Source organism: Dipodomys ordii, unplaced genomic scaffold, assembly GCF_000151885.1.
Source record: "Dipodomys ordii isolate 6190 unplaced genomic scaffold, Dord_2.0 Scaffold8, whole genome shotgun sequence".
Taxonomy (NCBI): domain Eukaryota; kingdom Metazoa; phylum Chordata; class Mammalia; order Rodentia; family Heteromyidae; genus Dipodomys; species Dipodomys ordii.
The window spans coordinates 18,877,298-18,894,293 of NW_012267224.1; the positions used below are offsets into that span (position 1 = coordinate 18,877,298).

Sequence of the window (16,996 nt, forward strand, 5' to 3'; positions counted from 1 at the left end):
TACTAGTGCACTATTAAAAAAAGTATAAATTAGTAAGACTACTAGATCAAAAAAGTAATAATTACAATCTTTTGTCCTGTATGTCAGTTCTGGGGCATAAGACCTTGGTGCTATCCCTGAGCTTTATCATGCAAGTATTCTACCACACTTGAACTACAGTTTCACTTTTTACTGGTTAACTGGAGTCTCACAAACTTTCCTGCCTGGGCTGGCTTTGAACCACAATCCTCAAAGCCTCTTGAGCAGTTAGGATTATAGGAGAGACTCACTGTCCCTGGATTGGATTTTCTTTAATGAGCATATATAGAACAGAAATACACATAATTTTTTAAGGTGGTTTAAACTAAAGTCTTATGCTTGATAGGTAGGCACTTTGTCCCTTAAGCTATTTCCCTCACTCAAGAAAGAATTCTTCTTTGACAGATACAGGAGCTTAAATTCAGGGGCTTTAAGCTTGCTCACTCAAGGCTAGCACTATCACTTGAGCCACACTTCCAGTTTGGCTTCTTCCTGGTTAACTGGAGGTAAGAGTCTCTTGGGCTGTTTTGAAACTTCAATCCTTAGTTTTGTCACAGCTTCCTGAATAGCTACGATTATAAGAATAAACCACTGGTGTCTGGCTGCCCAAAAACTTAAATAATACAAAGCACCATAAAAAGCCATATAAGATGAAAACTGTTTCATTGCCACTAGGAGAGGTTCACAGGAATGTCTATCGTAATGTTCTTTGTAATGTTCCAAAATTTAAACTTACAATATTGTAGTTTAAGATGAAAATTATTTTTTAGTATGTTTATTCCCTAGCTTACCTTATAGCTTCTGAATCAATATGTACAGGTGCAATTCGTTCCAACAAAAATTTGACCATCTCTAGAAAAGGATTAGTTGGTTGCTTAGGATTCGCAAGTTTCCGAGCTATTTCTCTCTATAGAAAGAAAAGAGTTACTTTGAGTATAATTTACTTCCATGTTTTTTCCAAATAAAAATACTGTATAAAAAATTAGACTTAAAACCTGCATAAAGCATTTTTCTCTTTTAGACCCACATTAAAATTCATACTTTCAGTAATGAATGGGAAATCTGGATAGTAGAGAACAGAAGGGAATGTGATTTTGTAGTGATTTTTGCTTTTATTTCGTCCCTGAAATTGCTTAGAAAACCTTTTAAATGTATTATTTTTGAAACATATATCCTCATGAATGTTTTCTTATTATTTTAGAATTTGATGATTTTCTTTTAGCAAGTCACAATGTCACATATTTTTGGTTCTAGCTATTTAGCTTCTTGCTTCAGCTCATGAAAAACTACTTGAGACCAACCTGGACAACCATAGAGAGACCTGGCTTCAAAGAAAAGGGTAGGATAGGGAAATACTGAAAAGTTCTAGAGGAAATTGTCCAGGAATAAGTGAGAACTGCAAACTTCTGCCTCTAGAATTTTAATTATTAATAATCTGACCATCAAATTATTCCTAGATATTCCATAAGGAACTGTATCTAGTCTCTGGTTAATTTTTTTTTTTTTTGGACCGGTAGTGGGGCTTGAACTCTGGGGCTTGGGCACTCTCCCTGCGCTCTTCAGCTCAAGGTGAGCACTCTACCGCTTGAGCCACAGTGCCATTTCCGGTTTTCTAGTGGTTTATTGGAGATAAGAGTCTCATGGATTTTCCTGCCTGGGCTGGTTTTGAACCACAATCCTCAGATCTCAGCCTCCTGAGTAGCTAGGATTACAGGCATGAGCCATTGGCTCCTGGCTTTAAATTCTTAATATAGTTAAAAAGTAAGCCATTCTTGTATAGTTAAAACTTTCATTTTTTAAAGAAAGAATCACTTCCTATGTATATTAATCCCTGTCATACATTTTCTCCTTAACCAATTAAAATAATTCCTATGGGGGGGGTAATATTAGTATGTACAATTTACACTAATTTCTCATAAGGAATTCCCAAAGGCTTAACTCTTAGACTGAAGTATCATGCACATCATTCTTACTGAAATACGGAGCAGTGGAAAGAGCAATCAGCTGGGCTCCAGTGAATCATATTATCCTAGCTATTAAGGAGGCTGAGATCTGAGGATCGCAGTTCGACATCAGCCCAAGCAGGAAAGTTGGTGAGACTCATCTCCAATTAATTACTAAAAAGTTGAAAGTGGAGCTGTATCAAGTGGAAGAACATTAGCCTTGAGCATAAAAAAAACCTCAAGGGACACAGCCCAGACCCTGACTTCAATCTCCAGAAACGGCACAAAACAACAACGAAAATCCTAACAAGTATTCCTTCCAATCTTCTCAAGGATATTTAACTACGCTAAATCTTAAGTCTCAAACATCTCAACTCAAAGGCCACCCATGTTCATCTTATATACTTACACCATTTCTTCTGATGCCCAATCTTAACTAGAATGAGTGATGCACTTTTGCATTACCAAAGCATATGATTCTACTAGCATACTTATCACACTGTATTGTTTATCAAAGTATATGTGTGTTTTTGTCATCTCACCTATAAGATGAGTGAGAAACTGTTAACAATACTATCATCTGAAACACTACGTTATGTAATGAATTGTAACAGAATGGACATGTTGGAGGGAGGACATATGATCAAGTGACAATATTTGAACTTCCTAAGAATAATCCTATAGGCAGGTGTCCCTCCTGCCCCAGATAAAATGTAGTTACTGTAGCCCTGGCTAGCCTCAAAATCACTATAAAGAATGTCAAGTTCAGAAATATTTACTTACTGACTAACATGGTATTAAGTGGCACAGATGAAATTCAGATTTAGGACTATCTTACTAAATGTTAAACTTCTTAGAAAACCTTAAAATTTGGAAGTAGCTATCATAGAAAAGCAAAGCAATATAAACCAGCAAGCACAGCTGTCCTTTTATAGAACCTATATGTAGATACATAAAACCTAAAGTCAAAATGAAATATAATATTACAAACCCTCTTGCACAATCATCACTATATACATGCACACACACACACATACCTAGTATGTCTCTATTAATATGCCTTGCTAAAAATAGTTTCCTAAAAATTTTTCAAAAATAGAACTTGGAATAAGAAAGGGAACTAATAGAGTTACGTTCTATAAATTCTATTACTGAATAATGTCCATCTCTCGTGAAGTGAACGAATCCCTGAAAGATGGGATCAAAATTATACAATATTACAGACTAAAATTTGCATTTATGTTTTTCTTCTCCTTACTCTCTCCTCCCTCTTTCTTACTGTGTCGGCCCTTGGGCTTGAACTCAAGAGCTTAGACATATGTCCCTGAGATTTGTTGCTCAAGACTAGCAGCCTCCTACTTGAGCCTCAGAGCCTCAGCTCTACTTCTAACTTTTATGGTTAATTGGAGGTAAGTTTCACAGACTTTCTTACCCAGGTTGGTTTTGAACTGTCATACTCAGATCTCAGATTCCTAAGTAGCTAAGACTATACACATATGCCACATGTGCTTGTTTTTGGGTGCTGGTCCTGAGACCAAGAGTCTGGGTACTTCCCCTGAGTTTTGTGCTCAAGGCTAGCACTCTACCACTTGAGCCACACTTCCACTTCTGTCTTCTTGGTAGTTAACTAGAGATCACAGTCTCACAAACTTGTCTGCCCAGGCTGGTTTTCAATCAGTAGATCTCAGCCTCCTGAGTAACTAGGATTACAGGTGTACAAGTGCCCAGCCTGGCTTGTACATCAGAACAAAGATATGAGAGAAAATACATAACTAACGTTAAGTAGCCCATGGGAAAAGGAAGAATAATGAGAGGTATTCTGGACAAAGGCACGAAGCTGTTTATTTCGTTTTTGGAGAGACTCATGCTATATAGCTTATACTGGCCTCCAACTATTAATGTTCCTGCTTTGGATTATCAGCATGCAATATGGCTGCATTTCCCTGATTTCTAAAACCAGAAAGAACTTCTTGGCACTGTATAACTTATACAATAATTTCAGGATTATATTGGTCAAATCATCTGTTTTACATATTTTACATTTCTAGTCTAACAAATATCACTTGGGTATTTTCAAGCTATTTTACTCTAGAATTCCAACAGTAGGCAGACAAATGGAGAGGAATGGCAAGCAGTCATAATCCACAATGTACATATGTGATAATGGGACTAGACACTTTACAAGTGGGCACGTGGATGATGAAGTCACAATGATGGAGAAGCATTGTACATATAAACAAGCATGTTAAGTTAAAATTCTTACCATTTGAAGATAATTTTAAAAAGTATATGTATATAAGCATGTATGTATAATAAATTTTTCTGTAGGATAATAATATGAAACTCAAAAGCAAAGAGAGCAAATAAAATCTTTCTTTAAATGTTATCAGATGTGGCATACCTATAATCCCAGCTACTTGGGAGCCAGAGAAAAAAATTGTGCCCCAAGGCCAACCTGGACAAAAAGGTAGTGAAGATCCTACCAAACAAGCCACACCAGGTGGGTAGCTCACATCTGTAATCCTAGCTACTCAGGAGGCTGAGATCTGAAGATCATGATTCAAAGCCAGGCCAGGCAGGAAAGTTTTATTTCCAACTAGCCACCAGAAAACTGGAAGTAGTACTGTGGCTCACAGCATTAGAATGCTAACCAGTCTTGAGAAAAAAGAACTCAGGGACAGCACCCAGACCCCTGACTTCAAGCTCCACAAGTGACAAAAAAGACAAAGAAAGATGTGAAGGCATGCTATACAGCAGGCAGAGGTAGGCATAAAATAACTATCCTTCTCTTATTGATCTCTGTAAGCCTGGTGCCAAAATAATATGGATCATGTATGAATACTATAAGGTATATAGTGTAATTCAATCCAGGACCATACATTAGGAAATAGTATAGTATATATAAAATCCTAAGAGATTGTTAGCATATATAGGTGAGAAAAACAAGCTCAAAAAAATTGAGTAACTTACTAAAGGTCACATTGGTAGTAAATGGTAAAGCTGAATTCAAACCTAGGACCCTGTCTCTTAAAATGCTGAATAAATGAACAGATGAAGTTTTCTTTCTTGACAGTTTCATGGTTTTCTACAAAATAAGGAGTCCAAGAACAGAATGAGGACAAAAGTTTACATAGGAATTTGCCTTATCTGTAAGTGAAACCACATACACAGACATTTAGATAGGTAATTTGTTGACAGGTTATTTCATGTCAATACGTAAGAAAATAAATGCATGCACAAACAGCATTTAGAAAACTCTTGCATTCATTCAGTGAGTGTCCACTAGATACAAAACACTTTATCTTGTTCAATTCCTAAAAAGTTTCTTGGGCTTAGGTAAATCTGTTAGTTAGATCTGTAATTGGAGCGTACATAGTCAAGAGTGTATAGTCAAGAGAACTAAGTTGAACACAGATACACGCTTAAGTAACCAAATCCTCACAATTTTGTTTACACAAGCAGTGAATGTAAAAAAGGTTTTAATGAATATTTCTATAACTGAAAGTAAAAATATCATTTACTAACCACACAAACATCTGCCTGTTTGCATGAACAGGTTGGGCTGATAAGTAACTCCAACTGAGACCGCAGTTTCTCATCATCACCAAGAACTTGGTTAAATTTCTTCACAAAATCTTGTGCTTTCCCAGGGTCAGGCAAATTCTCTACAAAATTAAGAATAAAGAAATATTAGTAAAGAAAAACTACTAGCCAAGCACCAGTGGCTCATGCCTGTAATCTTAGCTATTCAGGGCGCTGAGATCTGAGGATTGCGGTTCAAAGCCAGCCCAGGCAGGCTCTTATCTCCAATAAACCACTTAGAACACCTGAAGTGGTGCTGTGGCTCAAGTGGTAGAGCGCTCACCTTGAGCTGAAGAGTGCAGGGACAGCGCCCAAACCCAGAGTTCAAGCCCCAAGACCGAAAAAGAAAAAAAAGAAAAACTTTAAATAAAAAGTAAGCTTCTTTAAAAGTGAAGCGGGGGAGGGAGGGATTGGGAATGTGGCTTAGGGTTAGAGTCCTTGCCTTGCATGCATGAGGCCCTGGATTCAATTCCTCAGCACCATATACACAGAAAAAAGACAGAAAGTGGTGCTGTGGCTCAAGTGGTAGAGTGCCAGCCTTGAGCAAAAGAAGCTCAAGGACAGTGTCTAGCCCAGAGTTCTAGCCCCAGGACTGGCAATCAATCAATCGATCAATCAACATACATTTTTAAAAAGCGAAGGGATAGCCAGACACCAAATGGTTCACACTTGTAATCCTAGCTTCTCAGGAGGCTGAGATAGAAGCCAGCCTGGTCAGGAAAGTCTGTAAGACTTTCATCTCTAATAAACTTCTCAGAAAAAGCTGGGAGTGGCACAGTAGCTCAAGTGGTAGAGCACTAGCTTTGAGCAAAATGCAGCTCAGGGACAGCACGCCTAGACCAGCAAGTAAAAGGGTGATACTATTAAAAAATAATTGTACTTGCTGGGCTCAGGCCTGTTATACTAGCTACTCAGGAGGCTGGTATCGAAGGATCATGGTTCAAAACTAGCTTGGGGCAGAAAAGTCTGTGAGCTTTTCTTAAAAAAAAATTGTGAAAATACCGAATAGAAGGGTTACAATTACATGGGCAAGATAATGAGTACATTTCTTATCAAGCATTGTTGCTTCCTCCTTTGTCGTCCCCCCCACCAAAGTTATAAAGTTTGTTTTTTTGACATAACAACTTGTACATCTCATTGTTGCAATGGGTCCACCTGTATCCTCTTATCTCCAATAAACCACCAGAAAACCCAAAGTAGAGCTGGGGGCTCAAAGTGCTAGTGTTAGCCTTGAGCAAAAAACTCAGGAACAGCTCCCAAGCCCTGAGTTCAAGCCCCACAACTGACCAAAAAAAAAAAAGTACTCATTACTGACTTATGAAGTGGTAACCCTTTTGAACACCACCCTATTACAATAAAATTTTTAAAAATACTAAGCAATTAAAGAGAAAAATCAGACAAACATAAATGCAATCAAGATAAGGATTACATTTCTTTTTTATTACCTTATAATAAGCCCCAGTTGTACAAAGGGGTTTCTATTCAACCAGTCAGTTTTTAAGTATACTCCTTCTCCATAAATGTTACTCCTTCCATCGTACAGAATTGGTTTTTGAAAAATTTCATTCATATTGGATAAATTAGTGGATTTTGATATTCATTATATATTTACTGGTAAATAAATATACTCACTTGCTATAGTCATCAGTTTCCCAAACATGGCAGAACAGTTAGCCTCTGACTGAAATTTAAAACAGAAACAAAAGAACAAGGTGTCATATGCAGTAATAAATTTCTCCAAGAAAAATCAACTCTCATTACTATGCAATGTGGGTCATACTTAAAAATCACAATGTATAAGCCCGGCACTGGTGGCTTACGCCTGTAATCTAGCTACTCAGGAGGCTGAGATGTTAGCCTGAGCAAGAAAGACAGAAACCAAATTTGGTAAACCATGCAGGAAGCTCTGGGTTTGACTCCTCAGTACAACAAACACAGAAAAGCCAGAAGTGGCACTGTGGCTCAGGTAGCAGAGTGCTAGCCTTGAGCAAAAAGAAGCTCAGGGACAGTGCCCCGGCCCTGAGGTTAAGCCCCAGGACTGGCAAAAAGAAAAAAAAAAAAAAAAATGAACACTGCAAATAACCGATGACTTAAACCATTCAGGAACCTACAGTAGGCTGCTTGTGCAAATCCAATAGTTCCCGTACATGACTCCGAAGCATGTTCTGACACTTCCACATTTCATTGAGAGCTCTATAAAGTTAAAAATATAAGCATACATTAATAAAAAAAGAATACATTAATATAACTTTTCTTATTGTTGATATGGAAACACTACTTTTGTACATCCACATAAAAGTTTTTAAGAAACAACTTATTAGGATTTAAGTACAAATACAAGGGTTTTCATAAAAGGAATTTTTTAGTTTTCAGTAAAGGCTGTGCTGGGATTTAAATCCAAAGCCTCATGAATGCTAGGAAAGAACTCTACCACTGAGAGTTCACAAGTCAGTAAGATCTTGCCAGGTAAATAAACAATTTCTTGAAAGTTGTCCTAAACAAAGGCAGCTACAGAGTTCTAGACCAGGAAAGATAAAATGTCTAAATGTGTGGCATATACATGCCTCAAGTACAGAGCGGGAATGGTTGTCTATCAGACAAGAAGCAGAAGGCAAAGGACAGATATAGGGATAATCCTGTATCAAGGGTTTGAACCATGGAAAATAAAGTATCTTATAGTGATGTAGATTCCAGAAAAACACTTATTTTTAAATATAAGTTTATTGTTATTAAGGTGATGCATAGAGGGAATTATCATTTCCAGAAGTCATGTAATGAGTACATTAAAAAAACACTTTAAATGGTTTTTATTTTATTCTCTTTTCTCTATAAACATTAACTTCCTTTTCTCATAGATCTTCTCCATGCATTCAGGGTTACAAAGAGCACCTGTAGAAAGCTATTGTATCTGAATATTTGGGACAGATACATACAGTGGCTGATAAAAACAGTAAACCAGGATTGTTTTTGCCACCAGGAGTCAGAATTATCACTCATTTGCAAAGCTTTAAAATAGTTAACATCTGCTGATGTGGTATATCAGGGATATAAGATTATCTTCACAGAATTTCTGCTAAAAAGATATGATATAGTCTAAGACATGGGTGGGGAAAATCAGTCCACAGGCTGTATAAAGCCCTCTAAATGATCTGGTACATAATGAGAGACAAATATGCTTGTCAGCTGATTGAGACCATTAGCCTGTACTCATATGGCCCTCTTCTGCTGATATAAATGGCCCATGGTTCAAAAAAAAAGTTCCCTACCCCTGGTCTAAGAATAAGGAAACACTGGGAGAATCCAAATTGAGACCATATGACATAAAACAATTGCCTGTCTGCAAACACATCCAAAACACATAAAAGCAAAGCAAAGATTAAACATGGCTCCAGATCAAGAGACTAGAGACATAATAACTAAATATGTAACTACAGGAAGGTGAAACATAAAAAACATTATAATTGCAGCAGTGTTAATTTCTTATTCTTTTTTGCCCAGGTACAGTGGTTCATGCCTAGAATTTCAGTATTTTGCAGACTGTGGTAACAGTATCACCAAGCCTGAGGTCAGTACGGGCTATCTTGAGTTTAAGGTTAGCCCGGGACATATAACAACACACTATTTCTACATATATAAGTAATAATATTTTTCTAATATAAAAAACAAAATTCACATAAGAAAATAAATCAGTCATTTGGAAGTAACTTACTTTACAGCATTTGGATCCAAACTAGCATATAAATAATATAAGCATTTCATTCTTTCTTCTGTTTCCAGGTTGTGGGGAACAAGATACTGGGCAAAAATTTTCTCTACTAACAGTCTAGAAAACAACAAAATAACCCCCCAAAATATAATTAATTTAGAGGCAATAGTCATTTTAACCATTTTAAAGTACACCAGTAGTCGTAGTTACAGGCACATATACAATGATCAGTTCCTTGAGTTGGAAGATTTACAGTTTGTACTGTGGCTTTATTTACACTATCATCTATCATTATGAAACATTTGTTCTAGAATTGTAAAGTATTATTTTGAGTGTGTGTGTATGCGTACGCACATGCACTGCTTCTGGGTCTGAACTCAGGGCTTAGGAGCTGTCCCTGAGATTTTTGCTCAGGACACAGTGTTCTACCACTTGGAGCCACAGCTCCATTTCAGGCTTTTTTGGAAGTTTATTGGAAGCCTGGGCTGGCTTCCAACCTTGATCCTCAGATCTCAGCCTCCTGAATATTATTCTTAAATATAGAAAGTTAGGCTGTCACATCCAATTCTTAGAAGTCTAGAACTCCAATGAATTAGGTAAGACTATATATAAAGGTATGGTTCCAGGTAAAGGTAATTCTCAAGAAACACACTAACTTCCTCCAATTATAATTTGTTCCTTTTCCATCCTGTCATGTAGTAAAAACAGAAGGATTTATTTTCTGTTATTTCCTGAAAAATGTGCACATTGGTTTTTTCTTCCTTATCAACCGTGGAATATTCTTCCTGCTTGCTTTAAATATACTACTCATTATCAGTGGAATAAGAGAACAAAAGCTTTTCATTTAACCAATGGAATATATATCCAGTGATAACTAAGCAATTTCAATTCAATGAAACATTGCAAAGTATTTCATAACAACCAAGGTTATTAGTATAATACAAAAATAGAAACACAAAATGAAAGCAAATCAGTATTTCTTTGATTGGTAGAGATTGTACTGCAAAAATAAATTATCAGTGCTTATTACTATGGGAACTGCACCATGATGCTTTATATTTATTTAATCCACATGAAAATCCAGTGAGGAAGGCATTATTATTTTTCACTTTTATATAAAACAGACACAGGAATTACATTCTAAATTGTAAGGGGCAGAATAAAACTTTAGTCTCTAGTATACCTCCAAAGTCCATGTTTATTTCACTATTAGGTTACTATTCAATCATAAACAGGGTCTTACTTAAATATACAATGTATAAATATGCAGAAATAACTGCTAACTTAGAAACAAATTATTTAAAACTGAAATAGACAACACAAGTGAAAAGCAGATTACATTAAGGTTTTAACCAACATATTAAGACTCACTTGTCATCAATGCTGTTCTGATAATAAATATGTAGAAGTTTGTCCTTTATCCAGCTGACTTTCTCTGCAGCTTCCTTTCCTGCTTCACCATGAAGACAGTATTTTTTATAAAGTTGTGCCAGACCCATCATAGCTTCTTTTCTTACTCTCCACTAGAAAATGTAACGTTCATTAGATAACAAATCTTTATACTAATCTGCAAACACTGCTAAGGCTTCACCAGTTAGAACAAACAATTTTATGTAGAAATATATTGTAGAAGAATATTTTTAAGCAGCTTTTACAAAATTACAAATTATTATCAATGTTCTTACTTAGAAATGAGACTACTTTAGTTTGTATAAATAGTTCTAAGCTGGCATAGAAATTACCAATTTTTTATTTCTCTCAAAGCAACAGTAAATGTTATAGATTATTTCATTTGATTCCCTCAAAAAACATACTGGCCAAGTTTTAGACGTGATTACAAATTAAAAAAATATATACATATATAAAATCACTGCAAATTAGGGCTTTAACATATAGGATGATTTAGTCTGCTTTAGTACCACCCCAGAAGAAGAAAAAAATTGAAGCTGGGGTGATAGCTTGGTGGTAGAGTGCTTGCCTTGCATGCATGAGGCCCTGGGTTCGATTTGTCACCAACACATAAACAGAAAAGGCTGGAAGTGGCGCTGTGGCTCAAGTGGTAGAGTGCTAGTCTTGAGCTGAAGAGCTGAGGGACAGTGCCCAGGCCCAGAGTTCAAGACCCACGACTAACCCCCCCCCAAAAAAAATTCATTATCAAGAATCAAAGCAACAGTTACAAAGAATTTATTCTGTTTACATGGTAGATTCAAAGGGAAATTCAGGTACTGTGTTAGTTGGTAAAATACACTAGGATTCCATGTTGTAAATAGCACAATGAAAGCCGGCCACGGGTGGCTCACGTCTGTAATCCTAGCTACTCAGGAGGCTGAGATCTGAGGATCGAGGTTCAAACCCAGCCTGGGTAGGAAAGACTGTGAGACTCCTATCTCTAATAAACCACTAGAAAACTGGAAGTGGCGCTGTAGCTCAAGTGGTAGAGTACTGGCCTTGAGCTGAAAAGCGCAGGGACAGCGCCCAAGCTCAGAGTTCAAGCCCCACGACGGACCAAAAAAAAAAGCACAATGAAGTCCCTTTATACAATTGGGGGGGAAGACAAAAAAGAGGCAGGCACTGGTGGCTCATACCAGTAATCCTAGCTTACTCAGGAGGCAAAGATCTTCAAAGCCAGCCCCGGCAGCCAAGTTTGTAAGACTCTTATCTCCAATAAACCACCAGAAAACTGAAGTGGCGCAAGGAAGCTCACAAGTTTGAGATCAACTTTGCCTATACAGTAAGTTCAAAAACAACCTGAACAATGTATTAGTATCTTGCTAAAAAAAAAAAGGAATACCTAGGAAACCTAAAGCTCAGAATTTAATAGTAATCTCAGTTTTACATGCAAAAACTGTAGCTAATGTTACAGAATAATGCTTCTGTGTATATGTGTGAGTACACTTATCACACCAGGGCTTACACTCAGGATCTCAACCTATCATTCTGCATTTTGCTCATGGCTGGCACTATGCCACTTCAAACAACTCCACTGTTCTAGCTTTCTGCAGACTAATTGGAGTTAACAGTGTCTCTTATCTATCTGAACTGGATTCAAACTATGATCCTCAGATCTCAGCCACCTGAGGAGTATAGGCATGAGCCACCACATTCCACAAGAATAATGGTTTTTATTATAGAAAATAATGAATTCGGGGCTGGGAAGGTGGCTCAGTGGTAGAGCACTTGCCTTGCATGCCTGAGGCCCTGGGTTCGATTCCTCAGCACCACATAAGCAAAAAAAAGAAAAAAGCCAGAAGTGGCGCTGTGGCTCAAGTGGTAGAGTGCTAGCCTTGAGCTGAAGAGCTGAGGGACAGCGCCCAGGCCCAGAGTTCAGGCCCCACGACCGGACCACCCCCCCCCAAAAAAAGAAAATAATGAATTCATTTAGCAAACAATTTAAACACAGTAAGTTAGGAAAGAATAAAAGTCCTAACACTTTACCCGTTTATCCAGTGTCCTTTCTCTTACGAAGCCAAGTAGCTGGTCATTTACTAAGGCAAGATCTCTTTTGGCAGCTGTTATGATAGTAACAATGACATCATGACGAATAGCTTCTTCTGGATCATGTGATCTAACCTTCAAATATTCTATAAGGAAAAATAAACTTAAGGTAAATGTTAGGTAATTTGTCATGATTCAGAATGACAGAAGAATAATGCTTTAAGTTTTTGTCCAAATTCAAACAGTATAAAATGTTGCACAAAATGAAAATCATTTTAATGCAGTAGTAAGTACTCTGTGATAGTAAGAAACTCCTTATGTCTGCATAGTACAGTTTTTTTGTCTTGTTTTGTTTTGGTGCTGGTACTGGGCTTGAACTCAGGACCTGGGTACTGTCCCTGGGCTATTTTAGTGCTCTACCATTTGAACCACAGCACCACTTATGGCTTTCTTGCTAAATAACTGGAGTCTTTCCTGCCCAGGCTGGCTCTGAAACATGATTCTCACATCTCAGCTTCCTATGTAGCCAGGATTATAGGCGTAAGTCACTGCTATACCAGGCTCATAGTACATATTAAGAAAGAATGCATTTTAGTGAAAAAGTGAAATAACACACTATTTGATTTACAACTAAAAGACGTAAAAAGAAATACAGAAAAATGATAAGAAGTTAGGTGATAAGTGATGATATAAAATTGAGTATTTGGTACTATCCAATAGGTAGGTTCAAATGGTTTAACTGAAGAGTAAATAATTCTAGTCTAATCAAAATGTCATCACTTTTCCAGAAGATAAATGCTTTTTGCCAGTGCTGGATAGTATCCCTGAGCCTCTTTGTGCTCAAAGCTTGCATTCTATCACTTCAGCCAGATCAACTCTCCTGTATTTTTCTGAGTAGTTTATTGGAAATAAAAGTCTCACAGAGGATCCTGCCCATGTAACTGTAACTCCTCTGTACAGTATGCTCACAAATAAAATAAAATTAAATTAAAAAAAAAATCTCACAGAGGGCTGGGAATGTGGCTTAGTGATAGAGTGCTTGCCTAGCATGCATGAAGCCCTGGGTTCCATTCCTCAGTACTACATACACAGAAAAAAAGCCAGAAGTAGTGCTGTGGCTCAAGTAGTAGAGTGCTAACCTGCAAAAGAAGCTCAGGGACAGTGCCCAGGCCCTGAATTCAAACTCTAGGACTGACAAAATAAAAAAATAAAGTCTCACAGACATTCCTGCCCCAGCTGGCTTCAAATTGCTGTCCTCAGATCTCAGCCCTCCTGAGTAGCTTAGGATTATAGGCTAGTGTCACTAGTACCCTGCTTACAATTACTTTTTCTGCTTATTGGTAGATATGACTTGTGAATATGCCAAAAGTCATACGTTCTCAAAGGCTTATCTTCTCATACTATGGTTCCTAAAATATTTTTTAAGTTAATTTTACTGTAAAGATGCTGTACAGAGGGGTTGGATGCATGAGTAAGGCAATGAGCACAGTGCTTGTCAAGCACTGTCTGTTACCCCTTCCCTTGTTGTTCTCTCACTATCCCTTCCCTCCCCCATCTAAAAAATTTCAAATGGCCAAAATGTGAAGATTTAAGTTGTAATTTTATTTTATAAAGATGAAATCATTTCCCATTCCATAAAAAATAATTATTTGAAACTATGCAGGGCAAGAGCAGCTGGCTCACGAGTATAATCCTACTCGGGAGACTAAGATCTGATGATCCCAGTTGAAAGCCAGCTTGTGCAGACAAATGCATGAAACTATTGTTTCCAATTAACCAGCAAAAAGCTGAAAGTTGAATGTGGTTCAAGTGGTGGAATGCCAGTCTCAAGTGAAAATGCTATACAAGAGCATATCCTGAGTCCAAGCCCCAGTAGCAGCACCAAAAGGAAAGAAGGAAAGAGAAGGGAGGGAAGGAGAGGGGATAAGGATTAAATCCTATTTAGAAACTGAAGTTAAATCACAGGGGACATTTAAATTTTATTTTGGCAGGAGAGATCAAGGTAACATTGTCCAAAAAAAATAATCATTCCCTGACTTATGTAACTACAACCCCTCTGTATACCACTTTCATAACAATTTAAAAAAAAATAATTTATTTTGGGTTTTTTTTTTGGGGGGGGGAGGGCTGGTCGTGAGGCCTGAACTCTGGGCCTGGGTTCTGTCCCTCAGCTTTTCAGCTCAAGGCGAGTGCTCTACCACTTAAGCCACAGCGCCACTTCCGGCCTTTTTTTTTCTGCTTATGTGGTGCTGAGGAATCGAACCCAGGGCCTCATGTATGCAAGGCAAGCGCTCTACCACTGAGCCACCTTCCCAGCCCTGGGGTTGTGTTTATAGCTCAGTGGTATTTTGTCTGGCATGTACAAGTCCATGGGTTATTTTTGTGATTAATATGTGTAATAAACTACCAGGTAACTCAGGTAACTTACCTGTAAGGTCCTTTGCTAAATCTGGATGATTCATTAAACAGTGACTGGCAAATTTTACACTTTCTAATCTCACAGGAACATGAATGTCGTTAAATCTACATAGAGAACATAAAAGTTATCGTCAAATAAGATAATCCAATATGTAAATGTTTATAACAAAATGTTATGACAGCTAATATGCTCTGATGAAAGAATATAAAGTACAGAAGTAAACAAAAATATACATAACTTAAAAAGTATTTGAAAAAATTGAATTTACCATGCTAAAACCAGTAAAAATCAGAATATTATATAACCCCAACACCAAACTAATTTTGTAGACCTAAAATGCCGAGACCTTTTCATTTATACTAAAAACAAGAAAAATTCAGAACACAAAATCAGTCTGAAAAATGTTTAAGAGAAAAGAATTCAAAAATTTGGGTATAAAGCAAACCTTAGCTGGGCACTGGTGGCTCATGCCTGTAATCCTAGCTACTCAGGAGGCTGAGATCTAGGGATCATGGTATGAGGCCTGGAAAGGAAGGTCCATGAGACTTTCATCTCCAATAAAGTATTCAAAAAAAGCCAGAAGTGGCACTGTGTTTCAAGTAATAAAGTGCTAGCCTTGAGTCAAAGAAGTTCAGGGACAGAGCCTAAGCCCTGAGTTCAAACCCTGGGACCAGTACCAGGTTAAAAAAAAAAAAAAAGAAAAAAAGAAAACCTTATATAAAAGGAAGATCCAGAAGTTCAAAAGGGACTATACAAAAGGGTGAACCATACTGCCTTCACCACAAAAATTTAATCTGGACAGGACCAACTTATAGAAGAATACTCTTTTAAAGATCTGGTATAAGAATCCAATGAATAGGAAACACAATGTGCAGTTATCTAATAATGCTAAGTCTATTAATTCAGATTTGAGATAGACTGTACAACTTTTGAATGTATTTACTAATGGCAAATTACATTGGGCTAGGGTGTAATTCAGTATTGCACCATGTTCTCAAAAATGCGTGGCCTTGGGTTCAATTATAACTCTAGTAGTAGGGTAATAATGTGATTCTAACTGAATAGAAATATTTCTGTTTTTTAAGTGATCTCATAAAAATAACCAAATAGCCAGGTAAAGAGGTTCAAGCATATAATTCCATTTATTTGGAAGGCAGAGATCAGACAGAGTAGCTGAGCGCAGTTGCAAGTGCCTCTTATTCCAAGGTAGGGAGAAGCAAAATAATCATAGTGGCACACACCTGTCATCCCAGCATCAGAAGAAAACACACGGAGGGCAGTACTTCAGGTCAGCATGGCCATAAAGTAAGGTCCTAACTAAAAATCTGTATTTTTAAGCAGAGTGGCTCCAAAATATAGAAGCCTGAATTTTCTTACCGTCCAAGAAAACATTGCCAAAGAGGACGATTTTGAGTTGCCAAATCAGAATCTTTAGAGCCAAACAATTTTGCTAAAAGTCGAACAACAGCTAATCTTTCTTCTCCATCATTGCTCTACGAAGTAAAAAGAAAGTAAATGAAGCCAAATTTACACTATTCAGATTACAAAAAAGGAAAAACTTTCCAATAGACCTAACCTTGCAATTCTGGTTATAATGTTGACAACTTTAATATATCATATGTGTTTTATTTACTACCAGAAATGTTTCCATGTTAGATCATCTGGTTCTTTGGTATTATCTTACAACAAAAATTCTGTCAAGGACAAAGCTACAAATAATTCTTTTTATTTCATTGTTCATGTGGCTTGTACTCTGGGCCTGGGTGCTGTCCCTGAGCTCTTCAGCTCAAGGCTAGTGCTCTACCACTTGAGCCACAGCTCCACTTCCAGTTTTCCGGTGGTTTAACTCAAGCGGTTGAGTGCTAGCTCAGGGACAGTACCCAGGCTGGGGTT

General features: G+C 37.3%; 1 protein-coding gene across 1 annotated transcript in view; it reads right to left on the reverse strand.

The window, feature by feature from the left end:
- Positions 1 to 5,474: 5,474 nt before the first annotated feature.
- Positions 5,475 to 16,996, reverse strand: part of LOC105980298 (sister chromatid cohesion protein PDS5 homolog A) — a 54,004-nt gene continuing 42,482 nt past the window's right edge. The window contains exons 8-15 of the mRNA XM_013009080.1: positions 16,481 to 16,596; positions 15,113 to 15,207; positions 12,685 to 12,830; positions 10,621 to 10,772; positions 9,253 to 9,366; positions 7,655 to 7,736; positions 7,176 to 7,224; positions 5,475 to 5,626 (exon numbers count right to left, since the gene is read on the reverse strand). Of these exons, the coding sequence (XP_012864534.1) occupies positions 5,475 to 5,626; positions 7,176 to 7,224; positions 7,655 to 7,736; positions 9,253 to 9,366; positions 10,621 to 10,772; positions 12,685 to 12,830; positions 15,113 to 15,207; positions 16,481 to 16,596 (906 nt within the window). The remainder of the gene's footprint in view (positions 5,627 to 7,175; positions 7,225 to 7,654; positions 7,737 to 9,252; positions 9,367 to 10,620; positions 10,773 to 12,684; positions 12,831 to 15,112; positions 15,208 to 16,480; positions 16,597 to 16,996) is intronic.